At 41.2% G+C, this 16,789-nt stretch overlaps 2 protein-coding genes across 3 annotated transcripts in view; both read right to left on the bottom strand.

Annotated features, from left to right (window-relative positions):
• Positions 1-3,155: 3,155 nt before the first annotated feature.
• LOC134459543 (uncharacterized) lies at positions 3,156-9,746 on the bottom strand. Its single transcript, XM_063211903.1, has 7 exons — positions 9,591-9,746; positions 7,435-7,494; positions 5,240-5,354; positions 4,905-5,006; positions 4,476-4,609; positions 4,337-4,366; positions 3,156-3,386 (listed from the first exon to the last, which is right to left on the bottom strand). Exons 1-7 carry the CDS (start codon positions 9,621-9,623, stop codon positions 3,156-3,158), a joined length of 705 nt encoding a protein of 234 aa, XP_063067973.1. The 5' UTR covers positions 9,624-9,746.
• Positions 9,747-16,734: 6,988 nt separating this feature from the next.
• The window catches only part of LOC134460255 (uncharacterized), a 34,475-nt gene continuing 34,420 nt past the window's right edge, over positions 16,735-16,789 (bottom strand). For both annotated transcript variants that reach the window (XM_063212704.1, XM_063212703.1), the window contains exon 10: positions 16,735-16,789. This exon is cut by the window's right edge and continues 942 nt beyond it. The gene's annotated coding sequence lies outside the window, so the exon portion shown is untranslated.

Genomic DNA, 16,789 nt, shown 5'->3' with positions numbered 1-16,789 from the left:
TTGAGTTGCACCTGTGTATGAAATGCGCTATATAAATAAACTTGCCTTGCCTTCTATTATTGTACCGTGAGTCATGCTTGCACCACAGCAAAAGAACAGAAAAACGTATCCTGTGTGCTCCTGTCATCCCTGGCCCAGTTTCTCTAGAGTGGACCAACTTGTTTTCTTTTGTCTACAGTCTTGGACTGGGAGCACCAAGAAGGCTACAGTGCAAGTGACTTCCTTTCCCACGGCCCATAAATATTGACACTAGTACAGTAGTACTGTTCCAGTGGACAGTGTTGCCAGATTGGGCTGTTTCCCGCCCAATTGGGCTGCTTAGGATGGCCTTGCGTGGGTAAAAATGGCATTTAGCAGAAAAACCCGCCCAATTTTTGCCATAGAAATCAATAGAATTGGGCAGAATTTTGTGCTTCTAGGCGGGTTTTGGGCATTTTTTGGGCTGGGAATCACCTGACTCATCTGGCAACCCTGCCAGTGGACATTTGGCTGTAGGCTGATTCACGTGAAAGAGGCCTGAAACTCGTTTGAAAATCGTCCAGTCAGTCAGTATCACTAAGTTGCGGTTAAGGAAACTAGATAGCACTGAGACTACACAGCTTCCCTCCAGTGTCGAACTGTCTAAACCAGGGGTTCACAAACTTCACTATGGCATGCTTGTGGATAATTGGTTATGTGTATTGTGAAATGTAGGATACTGTGTAAGCTGTTCTTTGAACTCAATAGAATGTCCATGTGGCACACCAAGAATATCATAGTCTTCAAAGGAGTAAGATGGTGCCTTAAAGAGCACATGCAATACATTTGTACATTTGATCCAAGGCAGCGCTCTCCTATCTCTCTCCCTTCAATATCGTAAAAATAAAAAAACAGATGTAGATGTGTACAGAATGCCATTAACTGGATGAAATGAAAAGAAAAATATTGCAAGGCTTCATAACGTAGAAATTATATCTTTGCAGAATTGTTGTGTGGGCAACCACGGTCTAATGGCAGTGGAGTTGGTTTTTAGGATGGGAAGGTTGCAGATTTGAATCCCACACCAATTCTTCTACAATAAAACGACTGTAACTTTACAAAACAAGTGATTGAAGCACAAATGAGCACAAACAAATTCCCTTCGATTGAGACTACTTTGGAGAAATTTGGACGTGGAGGGGGGGCTGCCCATTGAAAATGTATTAGTATTATCAGTATTTTAGTATTTAAATTACTCAAAATCCTTAATAGCACAAACGAAAAAATGTACAGCACAATACGGCACAAACGTAGCACAAACAATCTGCAGTGTTATTTCAGCATTTTGGGTCACCTACACCCTTGTCCATGGTGAGATGACCATCTCATGGATCCCCCCAGTCGATACATACAAAATTCTGTCCTCCGCCCATTTCCCTGGGCCAATAGGACAACCGACAACTTTGCCCCCCCTTTAGTTCCCCTGTTTATTACAATTGCTTCATGTTAACCTTTAACGGAATTGCTGAATTTTAAAACTATATGATATAATGAGATTGTACTCAAACTTCTTCAAATTACTTTAGGATGGAAAGATGCAACAATGTCAATAACTGCCATAGCATGGTTCAACACAACTTTCATAACCGCTCTGGGACAGCTGTAGCCAAATTGTTAAGGTACTGCTCTTCACTTCAGAGGGTTGCCAGTTCCAATCCAACCATCACCACTATGTCAGAGATTCTTTAAGTATAGAGATATGCCAACATAATAGGTTTCTATGGGCACCTAACATGACCAGGTTCCGGTCTGCCTAAAGGGGCGTGTCATAATGCTCCTAGCATTGAATAGAACAGTCCTCAGGTCTGCCTAGGTCTGCCTAAAGGGGGATTTCCCCCCCAATAATAGAACCCGGAAACAATGGGCCAATGGAACCTCTCTCTCTCTACTCTCTCTGACTATGTGTGGCTGCAAACTTTATATAACTCACTTTCCAAGAACTCAATATACTCTCCCTAAATGACTGTGAGTTTCTTAGGAAAATTAGATAAGTACATGTCAGACAGGTGAAGGATTGACATGTCTTAAAGGATCAGTTCAGTCAATTTCAATATGCTGTTGTATTGCTCACGCTACCCTTGACTTGTCAGTATCCGGTGATGCCACATTTTTCGGCTAAGCCCTTTCCGAGATATGAGCTTTTCTAATGGGGGCAGCGTTTGTTTACATTTTAAAAAAAATTAACATAGGCCTACTCCAAATATTTTCCCAAAAGGTACCGCTGTTTGCTAGTTGTCTGCTGATGTTGTATAACCTTTCGGATGTTTTTGGGAATACATTTTTTTTAAAAATTGAAATGTAAACAAAATGCTGCCCTCATTACAATGACCAAGATCTCGGAAAAGGCTGAAGAAGAAAAAAAAACCTCAGGTACTGACAAGTCCAGGGTAGTGTGAGCATTGCAACTGCCTGTTGAAATTGACTGAACTGGTGCTTTAAGAACTTATTCATAAGGAAGAAAGAACATGTTCATGACTAGATCACATTCAATCAACACAAAATACACAGGTTTATTCGGTATGTAGTATAACATTTGTCAATTTAACTAATTTGTCTATGTTGATGACAAAGCAAAAGATTTGTGGGCGACCAATGTTCCCTATTAAATTACATACATCAAACAGACTTGTTTTCAGTGTGCCCTTGAGCACTAAACGCCACATGCCTCCAAAGCCTATAACCAATTCCCAGTAACTACATCTGTATATTGCTTTTGATAAGTGTCTGCTGCAATGTAAATGTGGTGACGACACAAGTTTAGATGAATAAAAAGACAATTATTGTATTGGAATTTTGAACATGAAAATACATTGAGGAAGATTCTACAAGCACTGATACGATGGCAAATGGCTCATTCAAAAATGCATCGAATGTGAATCACATGGGAATGAAGTGAAATTGAGCTATTTATCTTAGCACTTGGCACTATTTATCTAGAGGTTGAGGTCGAGTCAGAGATATTCTATAGAGATATGCCAACATAATAGGTTTCTATGGGCACCTAACGCGACCAGGTTCCGGTCTGCCTAAAGGGCCGTGTCATAATGCTCCTACAATGAATAGAACAGTCCTTAGGTCTGCCTAAGGGGGGCCATAATAGAACCAGGAAACAATGGGCCAATGGAACCTCTCTCTCTCTACTCTCCATGGTCGAGATCTACAGTGCCATACTGCTTTGCATTTGATTGCACTATTTTAAAATCACACCCAGAGGCTGTTTTATTGCTAATTGCTATCTCATTCCCATTTTTCTGAAGGAAATTGTTAGGCAATTCACAAGACTGAAACTTGCAACTGTCTGTCACCCCTTCACGCTGAAATAAAAAGGATTTCATGTTCTCCAACTTTATGCCCTTGGATAGTTCTCCCTGAAAATGAAAAGTTGAATAGTAAAAATATAGAATAGTACTCTTTTGTCATTTCTGAAAAGTATTTCACTCTTGTCAGTGTATGCTTCACAATACATAGGTTTCACATTTACAAACATTCGTGTTGTGAGGAGGGGCAAGATGCTAAGCAGCCAACCATGTGAGCTCATTTTTTGAGTGAGAGCAGTTTCCAACAACAATTAGAGGCTGAAGAGGGTGCTGCCAGGGTGTTAACAAACGTGCAACCCATGTATGAAATGACGACAACACTCAGATTCCAACTGGGTGTAAGGAGTGTGTTACAAAATGCGACCTTGCCTCCTCCACTTGTGCTTGTCTCCTCGTCCCGCCTCCTGGCCCCTACTCCGTGGAGAAAACGATAAAGTTTCCCAGCTGTCAGCCTAGCCACAACAACTTTTGAGGTTTTTCATTCACCATCCCAATTGCAAATTAAAAAAGACTCTACAATTGAGCTTTTGCAAGATATTGAAATATAATGCTGTTGTCAGTGATGTCATAATGACATATTACTTCCTGGTACGAGGAGACAAGCACAAGTGGAGGAGGCAAGGTCGCATATTGTAACACACTCAAGGTGTTAGACCAGAAGTGGGCAAACTCAGTTCCGGGAGCCACATGCGGCCCAGTAACCATTTCATCTGGCCCACATAACCTTTTAAATCCAAAGTATCATACTCACACCTAAAATTCTTTAAAAAGCAAAGGTTGTTGCAGGTGTGAGATTAATCAAGGTCACATCTAAATATTGCAATGTGCAGGATTGAAATAGCCAAGAAGTTATGTCAGTGGACATTACAGTAATTCTCATTATTGGCACATGGATGTTGCCTGCGACATCTGGCTCTACGATAGCTTACATATGCTACTACACCCAATGTGGCCCTCAGGCCAAAATAATTGCTCACCCCTGTGTTAGACAAACAAATTACCTCTGTGAAGGCCAGGAGTGTCTCATTTGGCTGAAAAGAAAAAGATCAAACCCAATGACATTTCACGTTCACAGAAGGAAACATAAATGTGAAATGAATGTGTAATGTACAGTATATCTTCAGATTTTCTCATGCCTACCTCGGCAGATACCATGAGTATTTTATTTTTCTCATCTTTCCAGCATTTCAGAAAGCGAAACTTAGAGGCAGCTCGAAACCGAAAGCCAACGTAATCTTTCCCTTTAGTCCTCAAGGTAAGCATTTTTATTTCGCCTGAAATAAACACATTGCAAAGTGTGATTTACATTTGGAAAAGAGATTGCATAAGAAATTTGGACTTGACTGGATTATTTTGGAAAACCTGTCTCTTGCCATATGAGAGGTGTGTTTCTCAATAGCAACAGCAACGTTGCACTGGCTCATAGACTCCATCCACCCAAAAATATATATGTGGCAATGGCAAACATGGACACAGAGTTTGAGGAAAAACCATAATGCCCCAATGCAGCACAACCCGAGTGTACAAATATATACTGGAAGGATTTGAAACATGAATCAAAGCCCTCACCACTGTTTGTGCCTTCAAAGCTGGGTCCAGTGGGGGTCCACACCAGGTAGCTGTTGTTGCCGTGAATGACTTGAATCGCCTTACATATACTAGAAATGACACCTGGAGAAACGGAAAAGAAAGGAGACAATGGAGATCACATTAAATATGTGATCATAGTAGTTAGATCTACTTATTCAAATACACTCAGTAGAAAATGTGAGGTGTCAATACACAGACATAAGTAAATACATTCATACATACTTTCATTTCTCTATGTGTATGATGTACTCAAACAGATGTGGTACGCAACACAAGTAATACAAAAAACAAAATTCAGAAGGATGGCCACTTACTGTAAGAGCAGGTCTCCATGCTGACAGAGTTGGTGTCATCTGCATGCAACACCGTGATTTCGGCATCGCACAGCATAACAATGACGGTCACGTCAAAGCTGCTCTGCATCGCACACTTAAAAGAGATTCAGAAACCATGATCGCATACACTGTCGATTTTGCAGTGTTAATTCCACACTTAGTGAGTTGATTTCCACACTCACAGTGTTGGGCATACAGTCTAAGTGTTGAATTGAATGTGTACACATGTACAATTATCTTTAAATGTACAAACCCCAACTCCGGTGAAGTTGGGACGTTTGGTAAACAGTGAATAAAATCAAAATGCTATCTATTCATTAGATGGAGAATAGTGAAAAGACAACATATTAAGTGTTAAAACCGAGAAAAAATATTGTTTTGGGGGACATATGTACTCATTTCTAATTTGATAAATCCAACACGTCTCAAATAAGTTGGGACGGGGATCAGTGAAATTTAGTTAACATCCAAATAAGATAAAACAACAAAGAAGAACATTTCAAAATGAATTGTACTGACGGACAATATAGGTGTCCAGGTATAAGATCATCACAGAGAGGCTGAGTCACTCAGAATTAAAGATGCAAAGGGAATAATTACCATAGTTATTACATACATTTTTGAATTCCCTTTGATTTACCACGATTGAGTGTATATAAGACATATTTTTGTTACTAAAATCATTGTATAGGTTCATGACATCATGAAATATATATTGGCTGTAGTCTCACTCTAGCACTCCAGGAATTAGAGCTATTGAAAATTGACCATATTAAGAATGCTTAATGTGTGCAAATGATACAGGGGTGTAACATTCTACCTGAGCTCACTTGAAATAGACCCAGAAGACATGGGAAACTGTCCTTTGCTTACAGAAGTCAGCAGAATTTGTAGAAGTCCATTCTTTTTGACAATAATAGAGCATTGCACATCCTGTGCTACAGTGAAAATGGACCATCCAACTTGTGTTAGTGCTAACTTCAAAAGTCAGCCTCCATGATGGCATGCGGGTGCAGTAGTGCATTGGTTAAGATGTTCTCACTCATCTGTAGAGTTAAATACAGTGCTGAATGGTATAAATGGATTTTAAACAGCATGAAAAGCCACTCATGCATTATATTTTGAATGGAGATCTTCGATTACTGCCACATAGTAAGGTCAAATTGCATTCTCTCCTATGTTTTAGCAGTTTGGCTCCATCATAAGGACCAGCAGGTGATTAAATGGCGGGCAAAACCTGTCACACTGTAAGCTCTATAGAAAGGAAAACATTGCAAAACATGACAATGAATACACTCACCATTTAATATGGTGAAATCATGTCCAAGATAGGAATTAACACCGTTTTTTTTATATAAAATCATCTAATCGGTTAATGTATTTAACTGTTAAGTGTTGTCTTTTGTTTTGTTTTTAGTCTTCCTCGACATTTGCTGCCATTTATTGTACCCGTCCCAACTCTTTTGAGACGTGTTGGATTTATCAAATTAGAAATGAGTACATATGTCCCCCAAAACAATATTTTTTCTCGGTTTTAACACTTATTATGTTGTCTTTTCACTATTCTCCATCTAATGAATAGATTGAATGTTTTGAAAATGATAGCATTTTGATTTTATTCACTGTTTACCAAACGTCCCAACTTCACCGGAATTGGGGTTTGTACAGTAGAGCTCTTCTGATATTGCACTATTAATGGAAATGGAAAAGAACAATGGGCCAGATTTGCTATACGTTTGCTAGAAAGTTAAAATATAATAATGTTAATCATTTATGAAACATCCTTACTCCACAGACTGTACTTGGTTCTCCATTAACAGGATGATTCTAGCGAAATAAAACGATGTCATAATCAACCGCGTTAATGAGCATATTTCTGACTCGCCAGACGACTTCCCATCAACATTTTAGCAGAATAGAATGTACAGTTTGTGATTAGATTGTAGGAAAGAGGGAAATCCTGCATGAGCCATATCACCAGATGTTCAAGCAAGTGTTGGAACTTTTGAGCAGTCATGGCTTCTGTGCCTACGAGGCCCTTCTATATCGCATCAAACCTTTTCCATCACTTCTGTACTGAAGTGATACAACTTCCCTCAGAGTGGCCAGGTAAAGTCTACATGTGGAGTGCATTCTGAACATTGTTATACAGTATATGACGAAACATGACTCACCCTAGCAGATGCTGATCCATGTTCATTGGACTGTTCAGTCCCTTGGTTCTGTTCTACTTCCTTGAAAACCAATACATATAGAAACAGTCAGTATAGCATGTGCATGTCTGACAGTAGAAGAAAGTCTGGAGCCTGGACCTTTAACACTTTTTGAAATAAGAACAACCTAATTGCTATGATTTGTTCTTGTTCTGAGCCAGAAGACATTCACAATGAACTCAGCAAGTGTGCAAGTCTGCGACATTTATCCAAACAACCCATCTGCCCAAAAAGGCTACTGTTAAGGGCAGATTAGACTTCAGCAACTGCGCACGTCAAAAGTCGCTTGGGAGTGGCCACAAGCCAACTTTGCCTTCATGCATCTGCGCCCGAGGTCTCGTCGCGAGCCACATTTGAAATAGCGCGATTACCTTCACTACATGGCAAGCACTGCGGTCATTATTACACGTAAGCAATGTTGCTTTCTATTTTCACACAAACTGCAAAGGCAATGTACTGGTATCATTACCAGTCTGTTTTCACATGCAGAAAATCTGCCGATTTGTGTTTGCATTCAGTGGAGGAACAGGCTACGGTAGTAAAACTGCAGGCATTGTGCCACGAGGGTTCAACTGATGCATTGTTTGTTACTTAGCTTGTAGCTTTGTGTATTTACACACATTTACACACAAGGCATTAATATCGTTTTTGACAGAATATAGCTTTGCTCTCGGAAACTACCGGCGGGCATTGCGCTGCCTCAAGAACAAGGAAGTAGCGAGACGACCAATCATAGCGCCTTTTTGTCTGCGTCCTCCACGTCCGTCCGACGGATAGTCAGGATTTTTTCGAGGCGCTCGACGATGGGCGCAGAGCTTCTGCGTGGTGGGGTGTGGTCGCGCACAGACACAGGACGGATGGACGCAGAGGCTATGAAGAGGCGTCCGAAGCATAAATCTAGCTTTACAGGAAATGGGTCTGTGTGCTGTATGAATGGAATGATGGGTAACAGGGCGGTACAAAGATAGCATGGGTAATGCAGCAGTAAGAGTAGCCTAAGGTTATCTGTGTTTTTTTATGCCAACTGCTGTTCTACATTAATGAAGAAATGGCACTAATGAAAGGTGTAGTAACAACTTCAGAGCACTTTGACTTTGACGCATTGATATTTTCACTCCTAGTTACGTCAATATAGCCAGAGAGGGGGAGGAACTAGGAGTGAATATATCAATGTGTGTAAGTGCTTCAAAGGTGTTACAACAACAACAGCAAGATATCCTGAAGTTGAGATCCTGAGATGTTTGCCTTTTAAAATGTGTCATGTATTTAAAATGTGTCATGTATTTTTCAACCCATGCTGAATGAACACTTTTGAATGTTATGTTCTGCTAAGCAGATATGTGGGCTGCGTTTCTCATAGCACTTCCTAGGTTAGCATTGTACAACAATTTTTCATCAGAAGTTTCTTTTTTCTTCAAGGCAAAGTATGTCTGTTTCTCGAAACCCTCATACTCCCATAACACGGCAAAAGTAGTTGGGTTACTTTCAGAAGTCCACACCATTACTACTACTTCTACTTGCTGACTTTCTTTCTCCTCACTTCGGTCACCGGTGCGAGAAGTATGGAACCAATAGTGTATAATTAGCTCAATTAACTCAATATAATTCCGAATAAAACTTAATTCTGGTTCGAAAACATCACTCCACAATTTGGAATTAAATGAAAGTGCAAGTTAAACTCAACGGCACTATTTAATTCTGAATTATTAATTCGGAATAAAAAACATCATGTAAACGAGGCAAATGTCAAGAGTCCCCCTGGCAGAGGTGTCATGATGAGGCAAAATTTTAAGATACCCACCACGATGCACCCAGATAGTAACTTATGTCTCCTGGATATACTGTAACTGGCACTAACAGGGCTGGGCTGGGGGAGAAATAGGGCCCGGGCACTTTTGGCTTACAGCACAGAACTGACTCACCGGTGGGCCCTGCACCCTCATGGGCCCCTATTTTCAGAAATGTAAAAAAACGTTTTTATTTGTTACATTTCTGAAAATAGGGGCCCATGAGGGTGCGTGGCCCATGGTAAAATGTCTGCTATGCCAGATGGCCAGTCCACCCCTGGGCACAAGCTTAATAAACAATGACAAAACAAAGACAGAATTGTATCTCACCCATGCGACACATGTACGTTGGCCATCAGACATCGGCAGGCGATGGCAGAATTCTTCTGGACTGCATTCTGAAAGAGGTTTCCCATTGAGTTTCACGAGTTTATCCCCCTCTCTGAGTTGGAATAAAGAAAGAGAGTAAGGGCAGTCTTCATGAGTACACAGTACATTGATGTTCTCTCTCTCTCTTTCTCTCTTGATGTTCTCTTTCTGTCTCCCTCCCTCTCCCTCTCTCTCTCTCTCTCTCTCTCTCTCTCTCTCTCTCACACACATACACACACACTTCCCTTCTGGAAGATGTTTCAGAATGCCCTGCTGTCGAAGAATTAAATATAAACACTCTTTTCTCCCTCATTCTATAGCACTGCTTAATAAAAGGGGAGAACAGTAGACATTTTTTTAGTGTATTAATTTTTAGTAACTTAATTAGTAACTAATTAACTCTTTTTTTAGTACCTTTAGTAACTTCTTTTTAGTAACTAGTAACTTGACTGTGCTGCCCTAACTGACTAGACCCTATAGGCCATGTTGTGTTTTGTGTGTCTTTAATGTGCGTTTATACAGTATATGTGGATTGTGGAGAAGTGTCATGCAAGACAAATTTCTGTGCAAACAGACAATAAAAGTTCATCTTATTGTATCTTATCTTATCTTACACACACACACACACATAACAGCAAAACCAGGTTAAGCAAGCAAGAGCCAACACCCATGACAGACAAACACAAACATGGGGGCACACGCACATTGATGCACTCACACACTCACAGACACTCACACACTCACAGACACACACACACACCCTCTGGGGATAAATAATGTTACTCACACACAGGCACACAAAGCCACTCACGCACAGGCACACAAACATCTGTTTTGAAGATCAAATTATACCTCAGTTCTATTTCTTTGCTGTATAGTATCTTCTCCACTGTGTAGTGGTATCCATTTGTTCCGCGGCCACAGAGGATGGAGAGGGTGCAACAGTTTTGCTCATCCTTGAAAGCAAAGTAAAACAGCTACATGTTATTATATTGACACAGTCAGGCACCACAGTTAAAATGCACCAGCTTAGTACAAAATAACTACTAGAGCTGTACAGGATCCAAGATCCGGTTCCGGATCCGGCAGGATAATAGGGTTTTTCACAGGATCCGGGTCAGGCAGGATCTTAAGTAGTGGATCCGGTATCCGGCATTTACATAAAAATCAGGATCTGGTGCATCTCTAGTTTTTACGTAGCCTAGGCTTTTCAGTCAGTCTTTCACAACCCCAATCGCTGCATGGAGTGAAAGCCCTTTTGAAGCGGCCGTTGCAGGTAGTGTGGCAGTAAGCCAATGAGTCTAAAAAGTATTTTGAGCCAACCTGATGAAAAGGGCCCATGTGTGCGAGTAGGCTATGTGTTTCAACCCTTTCGTAGGATCCGGTATCCGGTATCCGGTTCCGGATCCGGCAGGATCTTAAGCAGTGGATCCGGTATCCAGCAGGATCCTAAAAATCAGGATCCTGTGCATCTCTACTATACTAACTACCATCATCGTATTATAGTTAAGGGCAAATTGATTACCCTAGTGAAAAAATGTCATTGTTGACATAGGACCATAGGACCATAGTTAAGTGCAAACTACACAGTAGGCTACCATGAAAACAAATGAACAGCGAACAAACTTAACGCTATAGTTACAGTGCCACATTCAGGTGCAAACTAACCACTTCAGTTACAGTACCATGCTAGATGGAAACTACAGTAGGAGCAAAACACAGCTGGACATGAAGAGAACTGCGTATAGCTTCACCTTATGGCTGTTTGTCAAGCATAGCTGTTCCATCTCAGCGGCGGCCTCCATGAGGTTAAAGAGACGAAAAGAGCTGATGTGTCTGTCTAGAGTACGTGTGGTTTTTAATGACTCCTGCCCCACCCCCTGCCCTCCCCGTTGCCCAGTAACACCACAAAAAACGTACGAAAGGCTGAGAAGGGAAATGCTTGTCTACATGTATGTCACCTTGAACGGAAATGGAATGGGGTTAGGGTGGTGGTGGTGTGTGTGTGTGTGTTTGTTGGGGGGGGGGAGGTGTAAGTGTGACATTGCACAAGACAGCTATGAACACTGAGCTTAATTACAGGAGTAAACATGTTGCACATTTCATCAAAATAATTGTCCTGAGGGTTTAAAAACGCTTGTGTCGAATGTCAGATACAGCGTGTCAGATACAGCAAAAATAAAAAATTGTAGCAACCCAAATCTAAAGAAATGAATACTAGTAGAGAAGAGTAGAGTAGATAGATAGATCCACCGCACATAATAAACAATAAACAATACACAAGACATCATAGACATTATTGAACAGCATATTACATATAACACACCCACAGGCTACATAGCCTACATGCAGACATAGGCAAAGATCACTCACAGACACACGCATACGCGCACGCGCACACACACACGCACACACACGCACACACAAAAAGAGTAGAGCAACCAAATAGTAAAAAAGTGAAGTCCCTTGCGCATGGTCCGGAGAAGAAATGCAGCTCGCTTTGCTGGCCCGCTTACAGTGTTTTCATAGGTCCATTGACAAAAAGATGTGTATCAGCCGACAACACGTTGATTCTCAACCACAATCAGGCCGACTCAAAAACAGTGCCATCATGGCATCATGCCTTGGCCTGACGGTAGGGCACCAGGTTACTACGCCGGCAACCCCGGGTTCGATTTCAGCCTGGGTCATCTGCCTGTCCTTCCCCGTCTCTCTCTCCCCACTCATTACCTGTCCCTCTGTCACTGTCCTATCATAAATAACCCCCCCCCTCCCCTCAAAAAAACCTAAACCGAAACATTGCCATCATGCTATACTAACTGTTGCTGAGAAGTGACGATAACCACTGTTTCAGCCAAGCCGGAGCATTCAGCCACAATCAGGCCGACTGTGCTTGCTACCCGTTGTTTATTTATTTTGTTTTTTCCTGCCAACCCCCACCACCACCACCACCACCACCCCTTTATAGGCTACTAATGTGCACTACCATGCCCTTATGCTGAGTCTGTGGTAACCGTTAGTTTACTAGTCTTAACTCTTGCAGGCTTGTGTAGCTTAATGATGTTTAAAGTTGCACTGTGTAAGATTGTGTAAGACTGTGTCATGCTGCCCATTCACATGTGTTACCTTTTTCATGAATACTTACCACCACCATCAAATTGTAAGTATTCATTATAACTGGGAAAATTGCACTTTTCATACATGAAGAGGGGGATCTTCTCCATACTCTGCCATTTTGAATTTCCAGAAATAGACATTTTAGCAGCAAAACTTATTGTACTTTGGTCGTACTAATAAATACAGTGCCCTCCATTATTATTGGCACCCCTGGTTGAGATGTGTTTTTTAGCTTCCAATTATTATTATTTTTCTCTAAATAATATGGGACCTTAATGGAAAAAAAGAGAAAAATCCAACCTTCAATACAAGTGCATTTATTCAGTGGGGAAAAAATCCCACATGAAGAAATAATTATTTGACATCAAATAATGTGTGTCACAATTATTAGCACCCCTGTTGTTAATATTTTGTACAACCCCCTTTTGCCAACAAAACAGCACCTAATCTTCTCCTATAATGTTTCACAAGATGGGAAAAGACAGAAAGAGGGATCTTCAGCCATTCCTCTTTGCAGAATCTCTCTAAATCATCCAGAGACCTGGGTCCTCTCCTCTGTACTCTCCTCTTCAGCTCACCCCACAGGTTCTCAATGGGGTTGAGGTCTGGGGACTGAGATGGCCATGGGAGGAGCTTGATTTTGTGTCTGGTTAACCATTTCTGTGTAGATTTGGCCGTATGTTTAGGGTCATTGTCTTGCTGAAAGACCCAGTGACGACCCATCTTCAGCTTTTTGGCAGAGGGCAACAGATTTTGATTTAAAATGTCCTGGTATTTCAAAGCATTCATGATGCCATGCACCCTAACAAGCTTCCCAGGGCCTTTGGAAGCGAAACAGCCCCACAGCATCACTGACCCACCCCCATACTTCACAGTGGGTATGAGGTGCTTTTCAGCATGCGCATCTTTCGTGGCACGCCAGACCCACTTAGAGTGTTTGTTGCCAAAAAGCTCAATCTTGGTCTCATCTGACCAAAGCACACGGTCCCAGTTGAAGCCCCAATACCGCTGGGCGAACTCCAGACGTTTACGTTTATGATTGTGGGTGAGGAAAGGTTTTCTCCGTGTATGCCTCCCAAACAGCTTGTTGGCGTGTAGACAGCGCCTGATGGTTGATTTGGAGACTTTGTGACCCCAGGATGCTACCATTTGTTGTAATTCTGTAACAGTGAGCTTTGGAGATATTTTGATTTCTCTTACCATCCTCCTCACTGTGCGTGGTGGCAAAATAAACTTGGGTCCTCGTCCAGGCTTGTTTACCACTGTTCCAGTTGTTTTGAACTTCTTAATTATTCCTCTCACAGTAGATATGGGCAGCTGCAGTTGAGTGGCAATCTTCTTGTAGCCTCTGCCTGACCTGTGAAGGTCGACGCACATCTGCCTCACTTGTATGCTGTGTTCCTTTGCCTTTCCCATGTTTAAGAGTGGATAAGAGAAATGGCCTCGGTATCACGTCATATTTATACCCCAGGGAAACAGGAAGTGATGAATTACTAATTAAATGTTCCTACATACTCTGGTAAACTTTGTAAACTACTGTAGAAATGACAGAAATGCTTCAATTATATTTATTTCCTGGGAATTGTTAAGGGTGCCAATAATTGTGGAACAGGTGATTTAATGAAAAATAATTATTTTTTAGTCAGGGATTTTTTTTATTTTCCTACAATTCATTTGAGTTGAAGGCTACATTTTCCTAAAATTTTCAGTGTGACAGTATTCTTCTGCAATAAACACTGAATTTATTTTAAGGCTTTTAACACATCTCAACCAGGGGTGCCAATAATTATGGAGGGCACTGTATTTGTTCATTATTTATTAAATATTCATGAAAAGATCCAATTTGGCAGTAGACAGCAAAGTCTCCATGAGCTGCATCGTTGCAATACCTACTTTGGCCACCAGTGCACCTTTATGTTTACGTAATCCCAATTTTTTTCGGTTGCAAACACACTGACTTGACTGATGTTTGGTGATAACTATATCTGAAGACTCTGAAGGAGATGCAAATAATGGATAAGTCAGTGTTTGCAACATACAAAAGTTGAAACATCAAGCTGCAGGGTGTTACAGCTCTTTTTTCCTAGAATTGTTGCACTGTGATGCACTTAAAAGCAGATGGATAAACACACACACACACACACACACACCTGCACACCCACAGAGCCAGACAACAAGGATGTATAATTATTCCTTTTATTTTTTTTTTTGTGCAAAACTACAATATAATGTTAATATAAAAATATATATATATAAAAATCCCCAGTAATAAAAGTTCAGAACAGTGTAGCCAATGTTTTAGTTTAAAGTAGCAAATGATATAAAGTAGCCGTAAAATAGCAAATTAATTTCTTATTTTTCATACATTTTTATCTCTAGATACATAAAAAGAAAAGACTTATTAGCTTGAATGAAAACGGAAAATACATTTGAAGTGACCCTTTCACCAGAACAAATTACTTTAGACTGCCAATGTCTGGAAGTAGCGTTATTTTCAATCACTGCCCAATGCCTTGTATGAAATGACACTCAATTAAAAAAAACAATCCTTCTTAAATGATCATAGAATGTATGAAAACAATAAAAACAAACCAAACCAAAAGAAAACAAATGTAGATGTGTACAGAATACCATAATGAAATGAAAAGAGAAATATTGCATCATGAGAAAAGGGAAAGGGTTCCATTGGGGACATCTAACAACTAGACCTGTGCTTCTCAACGGGGGCGGAGAGCTCTAGGGCAGTGTTTCCCAACCTTTTTTGTCTTGCGTACCCCCTAAGCCTTTTTGTTTTACCATGAGTACCCCCGCACTCATGCTCTATGTCTCTTCCCCTATCCCAATATGACTATGCTCCATTAATTTCACATTTTCCCAAGTACCCCTGAAGTGTGCTCACGTACCCCTAGTGGTACACGTACCCCTGGTTGGGAAACACTGCTCGAGGGGGGTGTTGAGAAGGATACAGCTGAGAGGGGCTGGTGCTTAGTTACCATTGGGGGGGGGGCATTAGTCCATTCAATTTTTTAATACTAAGAGGGACGTTGTCAGTCTTATGATGTCAAGGGGGCGTTGGGAGGCTTGTGATGAGACCAAGGGGGCATTTCTTCAAAAAGGTTGAGAACCACTGAACTAGACCAACAACTAGACATGTATGAGAGGCTTCATAGTGTAGAAATATTTCCCTTTGCAGAATTTTTGTGTGGGCAACCGTGGTCTAATGGCAGTGGAGTTGGTTTTATGATGGGAAGGTTGCAGATTTGAATCCTACACCAATTCCCCTACACCCTTATCCATGGTGAGATGACCATCTCGTGGATCCAAGTCACCACCTTAGGTGTATTTATCACCAGGTCCGCTGACAACTTTGGCCGGGGATGGGACAGTCATCTGAAGGACCCCCCCAGTCAATACATACCAAATTCTGTCCCCCACTCCTATCCTTGGGACAAGGGCAACCAACTCTGTGTGTGTTCCAATATGCGACCTTGTGTCCTCCACTTGTGCTTGTGGCCTCGTACCAGGAAGTAAAACGTCATGGCGTCACTGATAACAGCATTATATTTCAATATCTCGCCAAAGCTCAATTGTAAAGCCAGTTTCTCATTTTCAAACAGGATGGTAAATGAAGAATAGTCCCCCGAAAATCGTCTTGGCTTGGCTGACAGCGGGGAAACTTGCTTGTTTTCTCCACGGAGGCGGGGCATCAGCAAAACGTGAGGCCACAAGCCCAAGTGGAGGATACAAGGTTGCATATTGGAACACACCCTCTTTTGTCCCCCCTGTTGGCTTCCCTGTTATTCACAATTACTTCATATTAACCTTTAACGGAATTGCATAATCAAAAAAAAGACATGATATAATGGGATTGTATACAAACTTCTTAAAAATTAAGTCGGAATGAAAAGAATCAACAATGTAGCTCTGTCAATTACTGTCATGGCAGGTTCAACACAACTTGTTGAGGTTTAACTTCAGAGGGTCGCCAGTTCGAATTCCACCATCACCACTCTGTGTGGCTGCAAGTCACCTAACTTCACATT

Source organism: Engraulis encrasicolus, chromosome 12 (assembly GCF_034702125.1).
Source record: "Engraulis encrasicolus isolate BLACKSEA-1 chromosome 12, IST_EnEncr_1.0, whole genome shotgun sequence".
NCBI classification, from domain to species: domain Eukaryota; kingdom Metazoa; phylum Chordata; class Actinopteri; order Clupeiformes; family Engraulidae; genus Engraulis; species Engraulis encrasicolus.
The sequence above is the reverse complement of the archived record's forward strand: the minus strand, read 5'-3'. Positions and strand labels throughout refer to the sequence as shown.

Excerpts from the sequence above, each read along its gene's own strand:
- LOC134459543 (XM_063211903.1), bottom strand. The coding sequence starts at position 9,623 with ATGTCTGATGGCCAACGTACATGTGTCGCATGG. Across the intron at positions 7,495-9,590 it reads AACGTACATGTGTCGCATGG|GAAGTAGAACAGAACCAAGG; the intron begins GTGAGATACAAT and ends TTGGTTTTCAAG. Across the intron at positions 4,610-4,904 it reads CTTTGAAGGCACAAACAGTG|GCGAAATAAAAATGCTTACC; the intron begins GTGAGGGCTTTG and ends TGTTTATTTCAG.